General features: G+C 40.8%; 1 protein-coding gene across 4 annotated transcripts in view; it reads left to right on the top strand.

Annotated features, from left to right (window-relative positions):
- Positions 1 to 14,085, top strand: part of LOC116439507 (N-acetylated-alpha-linked acidic dipeptidase 2-like) — a 32,289-nt gene extending 18,204 nt beyond the window's left edge. For 3 of the 4 annotated variants that reach the window (XM_032099130.1, XM_032099132.1, XM_032099131.1), the window contains exons 13-20: positions 414 to 481; positions 4,230 to 4,321; positions 5,758 to 5,848; positions 6,506 to 6,770; positions 10,017 to 10,098; positions 10,529 to 10,645; positions 11,096 to 11,188; positions 12,775 to 14,085. In XM_032099130.1, the coding sequence (XP_031955021.1) occupies positions 414 to 481; positions 4,230 to 4,321; positions 5,758 to 5,848; positions 6,506 to 6,770; positions 10,017 to 10,098; positions 10,529 to 10,645; positions 11,096 to 11,188; positions 12,775 to 12,964 (998 nt within the window). In that variant the 3' untranslated portion in view covers positions 12,965 to 14,085. The remainder of the gene's footprint in view (positions 1 to 413; positions 482 to 4,229; positions 4,322 to 5,757; positions 5,849 to 6,505; positions 6,771 to 10,016; positions 10,099 to 10,528; positions 10,646 to 11,095; positions 11,189 to 12,774) is intronic. The other variant, XM_032099133.1, reaches the window with a different exon arrangement.
- Positions 14,086 to 19,406: the final 5,321 nt, after the last annotated feature.

The following is a 19,406-nucleotide window of genomic DNA, read 5'->3' on the forward strand; positions in this document are numbered from 1 at the left end:
AGCACTTTTGTAACTTGAATTTCCAGTTCTCAAATTCTGACTCTCCTTGGAAGTGGTATTTTTTCCATCACCTTACTTTTTTTGCCTTCGGTTTAACAAAAGCTTTGGGAAGTGTATGAGTGACAAGGGCTTGTAGCTAATGAGGGATAATTAGGCATACTTTAGAGCTATGGGAAGGCTTAATTACATTACTGTGGATGTACTATACCCAGTACATCATCGTCATGTAGTGGCAGTAACTCATACAGTGAGACCATGCAGTCTATTTCTGTATATATTCTGAGGCAAGATATGAATTCTTCCCTTAGAGTCAAAAAGTTTATCTAAGAAAGGACTGCTGGGTTTAATCCACTAAGAAGATAATGCCACTGGTACATGAAGGGAAAATTTCCATGTCTTTGTTTTATTTTCAGGTAACTACACATTAAGAGTTGACTGTACCCCTCTTCTCAACAAACTGGTGTATAATCTGACAAAAGAGGTACAGAATCAGTCTATTTTTTCTGCATTTCTAAGAATAAGTAAGATTCCAAGTTTATTTGATGAAATTGGATTATTGAATAATGTCAGATTTATTTTATTGCTGCACTGGAAGAATCTTGATCCCACCAAAATGAATAGCAAAACATCCCATTGGCAGTAAACAGCCCATGCTCACAGTTCCTCAGTATTCTTAAAGGGATTTAAACATTGACATAAGTGAGATCTTATTTGCAATATATAGTAAAAATAATAATAATAAAAGCAAGATGGCAAAACGCTTCAGCAAGATCCATTCTCTAAAGTGATAAGCATTGAAGGAAAAAATTTTCACATTGGCTAGCTACCATTTTCTCTCTGTCTGTTCCCCTGAATCTCCTCCATATCTCACTGAGCCCCTGAAATATGTGATAAATACTGAAGGATTGAGAAGGTTTTGTAACAGGTCTGATGTATGGATTTGCATGATTACAAGTGCTCTAACCGTGACTCCTTTACTTTCACCTCTCAGGATACTTTATCGTAAGGCTGAAAGGTTGTGATCCATTAAAGCATGGAACTTTATTGGCCATGTGAGGAGTTAACCAGATTAGGCACCTCTCATGAGCCACTGCCACCATCCTCAGATGTGGATTCATCTCAGTTAACAGAAGACAGCTCTGTCTGACTTGAGCGACATGGGCTCCCTGTAAAGGCATTGGGTAGAAATAGGTGCCTTAAGGATGAGATTAATTTGACCAAATGTGGTTGTCTACCTTTGTATGTGCAAAAGTAGACAACCTGTACTATTGTATAGTACTATACGTACTATTTTCCCCCTGATCTTAAGGGAACTCAGGTCACTTGTTCCAGTGTAAAAATCTGCCCTGCAACAGGACTTGGTAGGATGACTCCAGGTACCAATCTCCCATCCTGCCAGATGCATTCATCCTGAGTTATTTTGAAACCCAGTATGCTTTTACCACCTGAAATGCCATGGTTTAGATCTGGGGAGGTTTATCTATGCTATTCCCATTATTTCCTTTCCTTTCCTTTCCTTTCCTTTCCTTTCCTTTCCTTTCCTTTCCTTTCCTTTCCTTTCCTTTCCTTTCCTTTCCTTTCCTTTCCTTTCCTTTCCTTTCCTTTCCTTTCCTTTCCTTTCCTTTCCTTCCCTTCCCTTCCCTTCCCTTCCCTTCCCTTCCCTTCCCTTCCCTTCCCTTCCCTTCCCTTCCCTTCCCTTCCCTTCCCTTCCCTTCCCTTCCCTTCCCTTCCCTTCCCTTCCCTTCCCTTCCCTTCCCTTCCCTTCCCTTCCCTTCCCTTCCCTTCCCTTCCCTTCCCTTCCCTTCCCTTCCCTTCCTTTCCCTTCCCTTCCCTTCCCTTCCTTCCCTTCCCTTCCCTTCCCTTCCCTTCCCTTCCCTTCCCTTCCCTTCCCTCCCTCCTTCCCTTCCCTTCCCTTCCCTTCCCTTCCCTTCCCTTCCCTTCCCTTCCCTTCCCTTCCCTTCCCTTCCCTTCCCTTCCCTTCCCTTCCCTTCCCTTCCCTTCCCTTCCCTTCCCTTCCCTTCCCTTCCCTTCCCTTCCCTTCCCTTCCCTTCCCTTCTTTCCCCCATCTCCCCTCTCCCCTCCCAATTTTCCTTTCTCCATTCTCCCCTCCCAATTTTCCTTTCCTTTTTCCTTTCTTTTATTTTCCAATCAATTCTTTCTATCTTAATCTTTCATCCTTGCAGAGGGAAGAAGCTGTGCTGTTCAAATATTAGCTCTGACACTTGGCACACTGAAGAGAATTCTCTTCTGACTATAAAATTTTTCATGTCCTTAGTGCTGCAGGGCCCTTGATAAAATAATTTACTTTCTGTCTGTAGTAAGCCACTAACTCAGGAAGACATTTTCCTGTGAAAGATAAACAAAGTTTAAAAAAAAATGCTCTGGGCTAAAAATAGTAACTTGCTCTTGATCTTAAGTCAACTATTCAACTATTGCTGGTTAGAGTAGAAAACTGCCATTAAAGTACCATGCAAACTACTTGAGACTGACTTTAAAAAAATTAATGCCATATTCACTGTCATTTTAGCTTTTAACAGTGGAAGCATGATGTAAACAATAGAAAACCTGGCATCCTGACCCCTGATTATGCATGTCCAAAGGAAAGTTATTTCTGTTCCTATTAAGGAGTCCAACATCCAGTTATCCAACATCCAAAGATCTCTTTGCTCTTCTTGTTTTTTAGTGAGCCAGTTCTCACCAGAAAGAAGTGCAGTGTGCACGTGAAGTGTTTCCTTTCAGGGAGTTCTCATTTAAGTGTGGTCCCCAGCATACAGATGGGACATTCACCTATTGACTGTCTTTTTGGCCCTGCTTTACTGCCAGGGTTTAGACATTTGGTCAGCACCGGAGAGTGTCTGCAATAGTTCAATTCCAATTCCCCTGTGATTATCACTTCTCCTTTTGCATTTATACTTAAAGAACTCTGCATCTTCCCTTGAGTTAGCAGGAAGCTTATGCTGAGCCTAGATTAGGATCTAAGTCAGGGCAAATATTATGTTTTATTATGCTCTCAGTGGTGTATGAAAAAGCTGACCAATGCTTTTTTTACATGACCAGAGCTGTCGGAATAACATCTTTGCCAGAGCATAGAGTTCTTTTGCTCCCATATGTCAGAGTTCAGCTTGCTCTTACTAATTTGCCATTTTCACTTTAGCCCTAGGACTTGACCAAAGTACCCTGAAAATGACAGCAGCCAAGCAGTTATTTCACAAAATTGTTATTTTCCTGCTAGCTGCTGACAGAATCTCAGAGGTCAGAACTCTTTGGAATTTCAATTTGGACTCTGTATGTTTTTCGGTGTCGAATTTAAGTCCCAACAATATGGTGGGACTGTGTATCTATCCATGAATATTTATGCTTTTTATTTTGGGGGGAAAAAAAATACATTCCTCTGCACATAATAACTAATCTTATAGGTTTATATTTAAATTTAAATTTAAATAATTTTAAAGGACAATGTCTATTAAAGGTTCTTTAAGTGTAGGTGGAGACCAGGGCTGGAGTCTTGATTTATTTTCACTCTGCCACAGATTTTCTAAGAGCTTTGGTCAACTTATTTTATACTCTTTCATAGTTTTGTTGGCAGCATGATGACAGCACTAATACTTACCTTTTCCATCCTGGTTACAGAGATTTTGGGGTTTTTTTTAGAGTAAGGGTGAGACCTACATTTGTACATACAGTGTCTTGCACAATGATTCTCCAGGCTTGGTTGAGTCCCCTTGGCACAGCTGTAATATGCCTGGTTTAGACCCTTCCTTCCAGTATAGTTCTTTTGTACCTTTCCTACAGAAAAAGCAGTCAAATTTTAGGTTTAGCTGCGTTGATAGAATATTGCTGCTGTGCAGGCCAAACAGGCTTGTGGTTGTCATCTCCCCGTGCCTGCTGAAAGGAAAGCAGCTGGGACACCCTAGTTTCTGGAGAAGTCCCATAGTATTTTATATGCTGTTGTGTGTGTACACGCACATTCCCCCTGTAGTAGATGAGCTCCAGGTAGCATCCTAAAGTTTTTAACCTGTTCTTTCCTACTGTCTGAGGTTGGTTCCAAGTGCCTGTGACATGCTTTCCTTGTTGGGAATGCATAAATGTGTGAAAGAGGTGCCAATATTCACTTCCCTGCATGCAGCAACACTGCTGGTTAAGAACGATGCAGGGAGCTGTGAAGATCTCCTTTGATAACAAATCAAGCTAGAGGTACTTCCAGTGAGATCTAATATTTCCCTCTCCAGATTTTAAGCCCTGATGAGGGTTATGAAAATAAGTCTCTTTATGAGAGCTGGCTTGAGAAAGATCCCACGACTGAAAATAATACCTATCCCAGGTAAGCTCTTAATATGTTTGGGTTTTTTCCCCCAGTATTTTAATCATATCATGGCATGGCTGCTCACCAGAATTTTTCGAGGTGTGCTACTTATGGCAGCAACACAAAACCTTTTAGCACAAGGTGACTCTCTAGCAATATCTTTTATAGTAAAATAAAATAAAATTTTATTATTTTCATTTAATGATGGTGACATTATTCCTGCAGTAAAATGAAACCTCATACTTTAAAAAGGCCTTTTTATTAGTAGAAATGCAATGTGGAAAGCAATCAAAAAAAAGCAGGGGGGGGGAAGAGTTCAAAACATAGTTTAGTCACCTACTAGACAAGATAAAATCAAAATTATTAGGATAATCAAATGCTCAGTTGAAAAAAGCTGCCTAGAGCAGTAATTAAAAAGCAGTAATTAAAAAACTTGTGATAATTATTCCTTGTTTATACAATGGGTGTAAATGTATTATATTACAAATCTATGTATGAGTGTATTAAGACTTCATATTTGAAGATATTAAAACTCCACTCTTTCAACCTATGACTCAGAAAGGCTAAATCTTATTCACAGTGTGGCATTACTGATGTAAGGTAAACAGAACCGCCCCTTTTTGTGATCTGACCAAAATGTTCTGCAGGTTTCTGGCCCTGCTGAGTTTTTGGATTCATTAGACTCACCGAGATGTCTTCCTTTTGAAAAAGCTACCAGACCCAATCTTTCTTGATTGATGCAAACAGCTCCTTGCAGAAATGTATACTAACTATGTATACTAACTTGAGCCGAACAGAAGAAACTTTTTTTTTTTTAGCTGGGAAACATTTATTATTCGCCAGGCCAGACATGTACACCAAAAACTGAACATCAAACGTAAATATTTGAAAATACTTAGAGTATTACGTCTGTCTACTGCAGTTTTCCTCCCCCTGCCACGCCGCACCTTCCCACCAGATGGCAGCAGTGGCCCGCAGGTGCCGGGTGCCGACCGTGCCTTCCGCAGCGGGAATTATTTATCGGTCTTGGATTCTGCGGTGGAATGTGCCAAGTACACAAACACATCTGTCTTTACACACACTGCTGCCCAATTCGTATTAGTTTGGAAATAGACGATTGATGTTTTAAGACGGCAGAGACATGTCTGGTACAGTTTTATGGCTCCTGTGCATAAAGTGTTTGTTTGTATTTTTGATGTCATCGCTGCCATAATTAGGATTGCTACAATTAAAAGATCTTCCTAGCAATATTGGATACTGAATCAGAGAGTTGGAATAAAATCAGTTAAGTAATTAAGCTTGCCACGCATCTAGTCTTTGATCTTACTAGTGTCCCTGATGTGCCCTTCAGAAGAACTGACCTCAATTTCTCTGAAAAATCTGCATTTTGCATAAATTAGTACCGTACTGTTCAGTAAGTGCTCTCACTAAGATGTTGTCTTTTCAACATGCAGAATAAATAAACTGGGGTCGGGCAGTGATTTTGAAGCTTACTTCCAGCGACTGGGAATTGCATCAGGCAGAGCTCGTTACACCAAGAACAGGGTAAGTCTGACAGATTGCTTGAAGTTTGATAGTGCTGAGCAGTCATCCTGTTAAAAGCATTTATTCATAATTAATTAAAAAGCTTCAAAGCATCTTTGAATGGTTTGTATATCAGTGACATTTCTTAATTTAGCAAGAAACCTAAATGTTTGGAGAATAAAACATGTTACAGTGATATGTATATCCTATAGGATGTCAAGTTTACGGAAAGGTATTTATGGAGTCTGACTGAAGGTGGATAGTTTGTTCCACCATGCTATTAATAGTCCTCTTAATATACAAATCTTCCATAGTTGTGTTCAGAAAGAGCTACACAAGGTAAAAAAAAGGCTGTGATTGAGGACTTTTGCTACCCAAACTCCAAACTGTTTTGTCTCTTGGAGAAGGCAATCTGTGCAATGGAACTGAAGGCTGGTCTGTGTAGGTAGAGAGAAGGAAGCCTGCTCACTTAATCCTGTGCAACAGTCCACGGATTGAGGTTGGTTTAATTTTTTAATAGGAAGACACAAAAATGAAGGATAGTAAATTGTGTTTTGTAGCAAATAGCTTTTTTGATTTGGAAACCATAACGAAACATCAGAGTTGTAAAGTGATCAATACATCTCCTAACTGCAGTCAGAATACAGAGCACTGACGAATTTTCTTGCTCTTTTCCAGAAAGCAGACAAATTCAGCAACTATCCTGTTTATCACACTGTTTATGAGACATTTGAGCTAGTGGAAAAATTTTACGACCCCACCTTCAAGAAACAGTTAACAATTGCCCAGCTACGAGGCAAACTGGTTTATGAACTGGCAGATTCCCAGGTCATTCCATTTGACTGTAGAGACTATGGAGAAGCCTTAAAAGGATATAGCAACAGAATTTATAAATTGGCCAAGAAGCATGAAGAACAGCTGAAACTTTACAAAGTATCATTTGGTGAGTTACAGCCACAAGATTATTTCTTAGGTGCATTAATTAGAATCGTGCAGGGACATGTTACATCTGTCACAGCTCTGCAAATTTATTCCTTTCTTTCCTGTTTGAATTTTGCCATCACAGTAAAGAGCCTCTAGTTTTTTTCCTAAACACAACATAGGTTTGACACACTGTCTTGATGAGAGAGTTATAACAACTTTCATGCATATTATTAATGACAGGCATTATTAGAGTGCTCATGGGCAGTCAAGGACCTCAAATGTAGGACAAAGAGGTATCTCAGCCTGCTTCTCCTTTCCTTGCTTGAAAAAGAAGACAAGTCAAGTGCTTATGGCAACTGCTTGGAACTTGAGGGACACGGGTGATCATTCCTCTTCAGCCAAAGACTTCATCTGACCCCAGGGAGCTTCACCATCCCCCTCGGTGCCTGGTTGCCATTTTTAGGCCACAGGAGCACTTCTCCAGCTCTCCCGCATTAATACATCCATTCATACATTTGCTGGGCACTTGAGTACATTGGTCTGGAGCACATAAAACAGGTCTAAAGCAGCAGAGTGTAGCCAGGCTGGGATAGCTTCCACAGTCATTTTCTGTCTCCCCTTTTTTTCTTCTTTTTTCCTTCTTGCCTCGATCGCTCCTTGTGTTTCTGCACCAAGGAGATTTTTCAGTCAGTCCTAATTCACTGGCTATCTGACAAACCCATGATTTAGAAACAAAAACTGCCTTTTGGAGATGCAGTCCTCGTTTGGGGTGTGTGAAACATTGTAAGTAACTCAAATTGAACCCACATTCGGGGGAAATTAAAAATTACATTTGAAACTTCATGTAATGGTTTAGGTGCAAAATTCTTGACTATTTTAAAAAGACACCCTTTTTTGTAAAAAGGCCAGTTGAGACAGAGGAAGCCTTGTGGGATGGATCATCTGGTCTGAGATTCTACAAAACACAAGGAATTATTTCAGTATGTTCTAGCGTTCACTGCATCATGTCTTGTAAGATCAAATCTAATTATTTTGCAGTAGTGGAATATCTATCAAAATTTCTGTGAAATAATTTATTTTCATTGTTTGAGTTTCTATCTATTTTCAGATTAGAAGTTGCACAAACTACTTCCAGACCAATGCATCTATTCGTGTTCCTAGAATCTAGAAGCAATCTTTTTGATTGCTTTTTTTGGATCTTTTTGCTTTTCTTTTCACACAGATAACACTGAAACTTCTCCTTAACAACTTTATAAATGTGTCATTCTGACCATTTTTTTACAAGGCATGTTTTTCAGTCTTTTCATTATTTTCATGGCTCTTCTCTGATGCCTGATGGATTTTAAATTATTTCTTGAACGAACCTATAATTTCTAATTTATTTATTCTATTGCACCAGAGTACATTAAACAACATAGGTGGTTTTTACAATACTGTGAAACTTAAAGTTTATTTCACTCAGCATTTTCATAGAATTGCTTATTGACAACACTGAATGTCAGAAAATTGTTAATTAAGTCTGAATAAATCATATAATTGTCCTTTAAAATAATAGATTAAGGTTCTTATTTGCATTTAGATTCATATTTTAGCTGTTCCTCTGCAACAATGAAGGCTGGAAACTTTTTTTTCATAAAATATGTGCTTGTAGCCATATGCTATCAGGAAATAATGTTTTCAATTGGGGAAAAAAGAAATGTGATGTTTTCTAAAATAGCCAGCATTGACAACACCGAATAACTAGCAAACACAAACAGAAAGTTTCTTACATATTTTCAGATGATCTTCTTTTTTTTTTTTTCTCTCTTAAATCCCCTCCTACTGCTTCTGAAATATAATCTGTTGCTGTGATATAGCCATGGTGTCAGCAGGGCAGAACTCTGCCCCTGGGAAACTTAGAGCTCTTGCCACAGGGTTGTGGACAAGTGTGAATTCTCACCCTCACAAGGTGATGTGTCCCTCTGTGCTGCAGTCCATAAACAACTTGGATACACAAAATCTGTGCCTCCAATTGCATCAACTAAACAACAGTATCAAGACAAGAAGAAGCAAGTGTAGGCTCGTGATGAATAAATAAGTTTGCTAGAAATAGAAGAGCAAATGAGACTGAGGAGCAGCTTTCAATAGGAGTCCTGGGAACAGAAAGCCTGTCATGTGAAATTGGGTGATAAATGTATAAACAGTGAAGGGATAACAGTTGCCAACGGAGGACTGGATTTAGGAGATGATCTAATCGTATGTCCTATCTTCCTGTGCAATCGAAGAGAGGATACTCTGGTTTAGCTGAAGTTTTCTGAAACCTGTGGGCAAAATTTACAAGTCTTAAACTTTCCTTCTTTCTAATTGAGTTGAGTTTTGGTGGGGCCAGAAGTTAGCCTCATAACATCCACCTGTTACATATTCTACAAAAATTACTTGCATAAATCGACACTTTTCCCAGGTCTGTGTTAAATAGAGCCTTCTGCAAGAACATCATCACAGCTGCTACTGCCATTAAAAGGAAGGCCTGCTGCTAATAACCAAGTTATTCCACATGTCTTGGACGTACTGGCAGGGAGAGGGCAGGAAGAAGCAGCAGCCATTCCTGCCAGCCAGACTGCACACAGCCAGGCAAACCCCTGGGGTCTGAGTGGCAGCGCGGCGGGACAGCACGGAGGGCCATGGCAGCGACACCTCCTGTGCTGCAACTCCAGCATGCAGAAAGCTCAGGACTCGGCTGCTTTAATCCACCGTGTCTGCCATTGTGTGCCACGACAGCTGTGCCTTTTGTGCCTCACCTAACACTGCTCAATGCACGTTATCACACTCTCCTGTTGTGCTGTGAATAGGACATCTTTCTCCTAGAGTGAAATCCTGCTGTTCTTCCACAGCCCTCTGGAACAGCTGGTATTCTTGATGGAAGTCAGGCTTTTTATACCTGAACACTGCAGGGCATTTGTTCAATAGGAAACTGCAGAGCTCTCAGTTTGCAATGACAGCCAATTTTTTCCTTGCAAGGCAGAGGGAAGATGTATGGTTGTGAAAGCTTTACCAAGCATTCTGCTTTACTGTTGGTTTCATTGCAAAGGGTACTTGCTAGTAGTGCAGCTCTTTAAAGTCTGCATTAGGGAAACCTCAATTATATAAAGACAATTATATAAAGACAAGAAAATTAATGCTATTATATCAGCAAGACAGACGTAGATCTTCTCTCACTGGGCTACTGAAAGGTATATTTGGCTTAGTAGATACTGTGAAGTTGTTAATGTAGTCCTTCCATTCCTAGATCCTCTTTTTTCTGCTGTGGTGAACTTCTCAAAGGCTGCTGCTGAATTTCACAGGAGACTTGAACAAGTTGACAAGAAAGAGTAAGTCTGAAAAAAAAGTTATATATGTATAATGTATATATTTACATCTATTTATATACATAAATATATGTATATATACATATATACATATATAGATGTATATTTATATACATCTATATATTTACATTAGGTACCCAGAGTGGAAGTTCTTTATGTCTTCTATTATACAAGGATTGTCTCTGATTAGTGTAGAACAGAGCCCTTGAACTCTGAGTTAGGCAGTGTCTGCTAAGATGAATTAGCAGCTATAAGAATGTTTCCTGTGATTGATAGTATGAGCTGTAGAGCTTATTACTAGTATCAGGTTGTCATTAAAATTACTGTAATGCATGGAAAGGCAGGTAGCAATGAAAGTTAGACTTGGACTGAGATCTCTATTTAGACACCTACGATTGAGTGCTGTAGGTGATGCCAGAATTTGTACTTTCAGCACACTTCAAGGAGAGGATGATGCTTCAGAGTATCTGAGATGCTTTCAAGCTTTCAAGCCTAAGGGCCCTGCAGGACTACTGTGCCCTCTGAGTGCAGTGACTGGAGGCCACATATGGTACCAGTTGTGTTTAGGCAGCTGAATCTCATCCTTACTATGGTACTGTATAGATTAGAACAGGACTATGGACATTTGGCTTATGGGTGGACACCAAAATTTAACTATCTTCATCTTGATGTATATCTCAGCCTTCTACTCCCCTCTCTTAGGTGGCATATTTCCAGTGCCATTTAATACTAAGCAAGTATCTGACACTCTCAGGAAGTTTCCCATTTTATTTTGCATAGTGTGAAATCTTGTTGAGTTTTCTAACACAAAAATACCAATGCATTAATATAACATGGATTCAGTATCTCCATTTGCAAAACCTCATGGTTTTTTGTGAACTGTAGACCGCACTTGTCTTCTTTTTTTCTTTTCCTGCCAAAAAAAAAAAGAGAAGAAAAGTGTTTTAAATGAAACATGTTTCCCCACTGTGTGACATTTCTCCACCTCCCTCTCCTGCAGTTCACTTGCAGTGCGCATCATGAATGATCAGCTGATGTTGATAGAAAGAGCTTTCACTGATCCTCTGGGCTTGCCAGGAAGGAAGTTTTACAGGTGAGGCTAAAAGTTTCTTGACCTGCTGTCTAAGGCACTGTATTTTTGCAGCTGACTGGTCAGCTGAATTGCTGTATAGGTCTCACAGGAGTTACAGTTCAGCACATTGCTTTAGGTACAATCCAGTGAGTAGTGGACTTTGTTTATAAACCTTAAGGAGAACTCCTTGGCTACATCAGTCTCATGGAGCCAAATTCCTCTCTTTTTGCTCTCTCTATATTAGCACAACACCATCATACTCTGCCGTTTACTTGTAGGTGTTCAGTACTACTGCTGTTACAACGTGCTCTTGTGAACGAACATCTGCAAAGTGAGGACTGAGTGGAAAGTGAACTGTATTGAAAAGAAATGTGAAAAGATGGTAGAGTAGAAGGGAGACAACAATGAGAACAGATGTGTAGTGAGGGTCAGTTGAAGAGAGAAGCCAAAAAGGGAGAGCTTGGGGAGAGTTTGGAGAGGGAGAGACCTTTCGACACAGGACAAAGGCCCGTGAGCTGTGCTGCAGAGCCCCATCTGTCGCAGCTTTGGCTGCTTCTACAGGTGCTCCAAAAAGCTTAAACCACTAACTACTATATCCTTTCTAGAAACCCAGTGCTTTTATTAGGAATACCTGACGAGAACCCAGCTTTCAGTGTCAGGCATGTGACCACTTCACTTTGCTCTCAGTATCCCCCTTTTCCCAATGACTGGATATATCTGACTCACTGATGCATGGCTTTCACACCATGCCAGAAGTTCTCGTTCTCAGTTCTTCAGGTAGAACTGAGAATCACACTTCCATCCTCCTAGGATAAACTGTCATTCACACTTCGGGAAGAATGAAATAATTTCTTTCTGGAGTTCTTGTTGGGTGTTAGGTATTATTTAGAGCTGTATGGGATTTTTAAATTATTATTTCTTACTTGCTTGCATTTATTAATGTAATTTTAATGTTTCTTTTCATTTGGGAGGACTCTTTCACATGCTGTGAATGTGCTTCGATACTTCATAGTTAAAATCAAGTTGAGGAGATCTGTAGCTATTCATTATTTAGGAAAAAACCCCACACCAAAAAATAAGATTGATATTTGTGCCTTTCTGATCCAATATGATCACTTCTTTTCTGAAGAATTGATGCTTTTCTCAAGAATTCACCCACAGATTTTTTTCCTCTCCTTTTACATTCCCTTCTCAGGTAAGTAATCTGCTGATCATCATGCACTACTTAGTTGTTTTTGAGGTTTCTGTTCCATTTCTCACAACACACCTATAACTAGTTTTATTCCCTGTTCCAGATTGCCAAATTACTTTGACAAGTTTGTTGAGCTCCCATTTTCAAAAAATGTAACATGGTTTTGTTCCTAATTAGACAAATGCGTCATTTCTTCCCAAGGAGAAGGCCACCTGACCTAAATCTGTGCCCTTTCCAATAGATTTTGCTCTTGGGACTGCTCCTGTCCTTTTAAATACCAGTTTCCTGTGTATTTAGTAAGTTCTGATCTTCCTGGGATTCACAGCTGCTCTATATAGCACACATACAATGAACACACACCCCAGTAATAGTTTCTTTTGTTCAGTATAATTGCATTTTCCTTCTTTCCCCACAGACATGTTATCTTTGCTCCAAGCAGCCACAACAAATATGCAGGAGAATCCTTCCCAGGAATCTATGATGCCATGTTTGATATTGAAAGCAAAGCTGATCAACATGAAGCCTGGGAAGAAGTGAAGAGGCAGATTTCCATTGCAGCCTTCACTGTGCAGGCAGCAGCAGGAACACTGAAGGAAGTGGCATAAGATGATGGCTTTGAAAACTCCCACAGCAGAGTCTGGCATGCAGAGTTATCAGGCTACTGCAGTGGTCCTGTCTCCCTGAGTGCCTGCTCCACCTGAGTCTCCAGCATCCCAAACTGCATGGCAGGTGAGCAGAGCTCTGTGTGTCAGAGAACTCCTGAGCTAGGAATTGCTGCCTCTCTGGTACTAACAGAACTGTAGCTTTATGAACAGCCCTGGATGGAAGCAAATCTGGATGTGGGGAGAAGTGGGAAGCAGGGGAAGCAGGAACAATAATTTTCTGCTTAAAATTTTCTGAGAGATCTGCCAACTTTGAGGACCCAATGTTTTGGATGTACAGTTGCAAAAACCATTATTTGCCAAGCTACCTGCAAATTTTGTCCATAGCAGTGTTCAACAGCACACATTTTGACAGAAAAAATGTAGCACTCGGCCTGTCCATTTGTCTTGTTCTGATAATTACTTTTATAATATTAGACACCAAAGGCATCTCTGCATTTCAGAATCTATTCTGCAAGACTGGTGAATGCTTTTTACACTGATTAGCTTTCTTTTCCCTTAAAAAAAAAAAAAAAAAAGTGACCCTCCTACTGATTCCCAAAGCAATACTGGTCATTCTTGATAATCAGGGAAAACAGCTGCTTATATGGAGAAATGCAGAAGCATGTTCTCAGTGGAGTGCATGTCCATCCCTCTGAAAGTCACTATGCATCTCCCTCCTTTATCTGCACTTTGGAAAATAAAGATTTTGGGGGGTAACCAAAACCTGACCTCCCTGCTCTTTTTGGCACTTTCTCTTGTTCCAAACCCATGGCAGCTTTTGTTCCTATTTTTGTCTGGGCAATCTCTTTCATATTTTTTCCATCTGAAGGAGCTCGAGGACATTGTTACTATTGACATGGGGCTTGAGATAATTCTGTCTTCAACTAAGACCTGAAGAAGGTTTCCCAGCAGGAGCTGATTTTGCTTTCAAAAAGGAACTGAAATGCATGGGAAGGCCAGTTGTACAAAACCATTTAATTTGCATAAAACGGAAAAAAATAAATTCTTGCTTCATTTGACCTTTAGATGTAATTCTCATTTACATGCTTTAAAATGAATAAAATTGCTAGAATTTTACTGAATCACTTGTGGGAACTGACACTAACCAATTTCTTCTCTTATGTAAAATATAGTACAGTTTTTCTCACAACCATAAATTGCACCAGGTTGTGGGAGTAAAATCCTCTTTGTTTTATGGGGAATAGAACAGATGTGGTACTAAAAAGGACAGAATTAGAGAAGCAGGACAGAGGAGTTGTTCTCATCTCAGATGCCTTGAATTCAAACAAGGGAACCAGAAATTACTTCCTGTGGGAGGTTGTTTTGGGGGATATATGCCACCAAGAAGAGAGGCTTTCACTGGCATCCCCTACAATAAGCCTTCACGGAAGACAAAGAATTGTGTACTTGTGGATGTTGTCCTCATAATTTACTGTTCAATTGCTTTTCACAAGTCAAGCCTTAGGCACATAAGGAGGAAACTGCACTTCCACAGTCCATGCTTTACCTCTTTTGTTGAGAAATGGAGTGCAAAACTGACCTTGCCAGCCTGCAGATAAGAGACAGGAGTAGTTGATGCTGGGGCACAGAACAGGTGATTCTCTCCCTCTGCTCTGGTGAGGCTCCACATGAAGTGCTGCTTCCAGCTCTGAGGCCCCAACTTAACAGGGATGTGGGCCTGTTGGAGCAAGTCCAGAAGAGGCCATGAAGATATCAGAGGGCTGGAGTATCTCTCCCATGAGGACAAGACTGAGACAGCTGGGATTGTTCAGCCTAGGATAGAGAAGGCTCTGGAGAGACCTTGTTTACAGCCTTCCAGTATCTAAAGGCTGGAGAGGGACTGTTTACAGGGACTTGCAGTGATCGGACAAGGGGCAATGGCTTCACACTGGAAGAGTGTGGGTTTAGAGTAGAAGAAATTCTTTACTGTGAGGGTGGTGAGGCACTGGCACAGGTTGCCCAGGGAAGCTGTGGATGCCCCATCTCTGGAAATGTTCAAGGCCAGGCTGGATGGGGCTAGTGGTCTAGTGGAAGGCGTCCCTGTCCAGGGCAGGGGGTTGGAACTAGAGGATCTTTACGGTCCCTTCCAACCCAAACCATTCTATGATCCTATGAACAGTGACTACATTTTTGTGGTTCTCTTTATTTTTACCTAACTGAGGACACTCACAGTTAATAAGTTCATCTCCACATCTGTAGCTGAACTTATTGTTTAAGGATATCTTGCAATGATGTGACTGATACATAACTGCACTGGCTTTTTTTTTCCCTTTCTCTGGATCGTGTGCCCTTCCTGCTCCATCATAACTACAGTACTGGTACTGTACTACTGTAGTACTACAGTACTACAGATGGGCAGTACTGAATGTGCCCCCAAGGGAGGGTTAGGATATCTAGATGGTGGAAAAAAACATTAGTGCTCCTTCCTTATGAGCAGCAGCCAACCTTGGATCTGTCAGTTGTTGCTGCTGTAGCATCATCAGAGTATAAGGCAAACAAGGAGTTTCCACTAGAAAGGAAGTATTTGATGAAACTTGCTTCCTCCTTCATTCACAGAGATGTATAAGGCAGTGAACAAATGTTTCACCAGTAAACATAGTCTTTCAGTGGTAGCTAGCCTTTGAGGTTCTGTACTGTTACCTTGCTGCTGCAAAAGAACATACAATCTCTCCTCGTTTCCCTGTGCAGTTTGGAGCTGTAAGAATAAATTACAGCTCACAACAGGCTGAGTGCACAGCTGGCATTGATCGCTTTGTTCCTCTTGTCAACTTAATTGATAACTGTGTGAATGTGAGATTCATCATAGCCAGCTACATCCTGAGAAGTATACAAAATAGATTAAATCTATTTCCATTCCTGTCTATTAATTTCTACTGAGGGAAGCGACAGCCAAACACTTACAAATAAGGAAACCAAACCACTTATAAACGGCTTATACTAACTGATTTCCACAAAATCCCTTACTCTTGGTATTGAAAGGATCAGTTACTCAGAGCTCCAATTGCCTTTCCTTCCTCAATGAGTAGGATCTTATGTTCTATAGACAAGCAAGTAAGCCTCTGTTCCTCAGTCCAAAGCGTAGCTCTGCCTGCCCATAATTTTAAGGTGTGGGAAGGGACTTTTTCACACTCTCTTTACAAATGGATAACACTAGATCACCTACTCGGTCCTTCCCCAATTCCATTTGCACAGTTCCTTCACTCAGCCTGGCTGAAGCAATCAGTGAATCCTACAGCTGGGAGAAACTGACCCTTCAGCCTAGACAGGGGCTGCTAAACCATATGGCAAAATAAAACTTGGATGAACAAAGTATCACTTGGATATTTGGGTTGTCAATTGTCTCTTTAGAAAATCAGTTCCAAAGGGACAGTGCCTGGAAGTTTATTTCAGCCTGGAGACAAACTTTTTTGGCAGGACCTGTTGCATTAGTACAAGAGGTAACAGTTTGAAACTGGAGCAGGGTCAATTTAGATTAGATATAAATAAGATTTTTACAATGCAGATGGAGAAACACTGGAACAAGTTGCCCAGATTGATGGTAGATGCCTCATCCCTGGAAACATTCAGGGTGAGGGTTCTGAGTAACCTGATCTAGTTGAAGATGGCAATAGGGTTGGAGTAGATGGGCTTTAAAGGCCCCTTCCAACCCAAACTTTTGATCCCATAATTCAGATTCGCTTATGGTTGAAATACCTTTGGTTTGTCTTTGGAAAGAAATCTGTAACACTGGGTGATGGAATCTCCTGGTGACACTGTGTCAAACTTATCTGGGGACCTCTTCCTGCAGCTGGTAGGAACTGGACATACTCAGCATGACCTGTGTTTTTCCTCTAGTTTCATTCATGGGATTTCTATGTACAGTTAACAGTGCTATTGAAAAAGCTGAATGATGGTGAACATCATGAACTTCCCTATGGCAAAGCAGAGAAGACAACACTTATTAAATGGAATACAGAAATCTTGCTTCTGCTGTTCTGAGCAGAACCAAAGTGCTCTGTTCCTCACTGAACAGCACCTGCTCACAGGAAGTGTCCTTAGAGAAACCAGTAGGAGCTGAATTTAGTCTTTGTTAAGGTAGAAGATTGTTCCCATTACACCACTGAGACTCGTGCCAGTTAGAATCTATGAAGCCAAGGATGCTCCTGCCAGCATCAATACAGTGCTTCTCCTGATGGATCCTGCACCCTTAAACATCTTCTTCAGCTTGGGGAGCTCAAAGAATCTAGGAGGAGGAAGAGGAGGAGGAGGAGAAGTAAGAGTGCTTTGTTAGGCACTTCATGCGGAAGGGCTGGACCTGATACAAATAAACTCCAAACACATTCCAACCTCTCAGTAAGGGAAAGAACACGAGAGGCAATAATAGAAAAGCATTTCACAGGAGGGTATCGGATAAGAATAGACTTGCTAAGTTCACATGGCACCTTCCCCAGATGTGCTTTGCTAGCTTGCTGACAGTGCAGCTGACATAGTCCTGATGCTGCCATCCACATTGCTTCCAAACTTGGCTGTACTTTTAGAAGTCCCAAGTCACAGTTGCTGACTGTTGTGACAACACACCCTTACGTAACCCATAAGAAGCAGGAGTTCAGGCAGAGGAAACATGGTCAGCTGTGAACACTGAGCACTGAAAGATTTAGATCTCTCTGAGGTCACTCATCCTATCAGATATTTCTGGAACCAACACCTCCCTACTGAAGCACGGCTTTTGTTTCCTCAGCTCTCTCCCAAGCCATATTTCCATACTCTCTGCCGGAGCCTGCGTGCCTGGACACCTTCTGCCTGTGCTAAAGCTCTCTTCAGCCTGCAGCACACAGCAAATTACTCTGGCACTACCCTTGCAGGAGTGTGGGCACTGACAGTAGGGCAGTGCTGCCCACTGCCACGGCAGAGGAGTCAAACACAAACATCCTGCCAGTCTCATTACAGGCAGAAAGAAACCCACTTCGTAAGTAAAGACAGGTTCATTGTTGGTATGCTTGAAATCATAACTGTGTGATCAAAGAATAGTCTCTATTAGAAAAGAAAAAGAAAGAACAAAGCAGTTATAATATTTATGAGCTGATTATCTTCCTGGGATCTCCACTATTCAGAAGTGCCTCTTCTCCAATCATCCCATGTCTGTGGTTCTCTACACCACATCCCATGCCCCAGTTTTCAAGGCCCCTGCTTGTATCCTTCTGCAACATGGCACTAGAATCAGAAGTATGTTGCTCTACACAGTAAACCTGCTTCAGTTTTAGTAGTTATATAAAACTATGTCTACACCAAGTAACTATAGAATGAGAAACAAGGTAAACCAATTAGACAATAGTCACCTGGCCATGAGAAAAATTTAACAGCCAAACAAGCAAGAACAAAGCTGCAGGCAGGTTAAAAGAAATTCAGACAAAGCAAGCCTGGCAGGTTTGGGGACCCTGCAGAGCTGGAATGAAGCTTCTGCCATGCTGCCAGCCATGGGAATCCTGTGTTCATTGAACTGTCAGCAGAGATCGGCACTTGGGGACTACTTGGGGGAGGTCACAAATTTTTTAAAGAACAATCATTAAGGACAGCTACTTTCCATAGTCATATATACACTTAGTGTTCAGTCCTGGTAAAACTGAGAAATGGATGAAACAAACCCAGCTTTTCTTTCTGTATTTTCAAACCACCCCTGCCCATCTAATTCAGTCTGACTGGACTCTGGTTTTGCAAATATTCTTGTCATCTACAGTCTGATAAAGAACAACTTGCCTGAGGACCAGATATTTATACAGGATTCAGAGTGCAACTGCAGAACTCAGCACTTGCCTCTCAAGCAGCTTTACACTCTTAAAGCACAATTACCAGAAGAGAAGAAGCTGGAGAAGCTGGCCAAATCTATCAGCTCTCCCACAGCTACTGCTCAGTCTGCACAAAACTCTATTTACAACTTCAGGGAAGAACACCTGCAATGCATGGAGGAAAAGGGAGGACGTACAATGCTGCAGGTTGCAATATATTCCTGAAGAGTTATACGTATTTAAGTACCCTCATGGGACAGTTTAAGGTAAAACATATGTGCATTATATAATACAATTATGAAATACAAAAACTCGTTAAAATTACACATGGTTTAGCTTAAGAATTATCCACTCAGCATTTGGGTATTGCCACTCAACCACACTGAAGTTTTTGGCCACTTTCCACTGTACAAGTCCCAACCATACCCAAGTCTTCAGGCAATGTGTGCCAATACAACTGTGTAATAATAAATGAAACAAATTTAATTGGCCGTGTTGTAAAGTAAAATGTTGACGAAAAATAACAGCAAAAGAAGTGCTGATCAATGCCACGGTGCTCACACAGCAAGGAGATGAACTCTTACAAAAGTATGTGAGGAAACTATGAAACACTGTCAAGTTTAGCAATTGGGAGTTGTTGC

This window comes from Corvus moneduloides, chromosome 2 (genome assembly GCF_009650955.1).
Source record: "Corvus moneduloides isolate bCorMon1 chromosome 2, bCorMon1.pri, whole genome shotgun sequence".
Taxonomy (NCBI): Eukaryota; Metazoa; Chordata; class Aves; order Passeriformes; family Corvidae; genus Corvus; species Corvus moneduloides.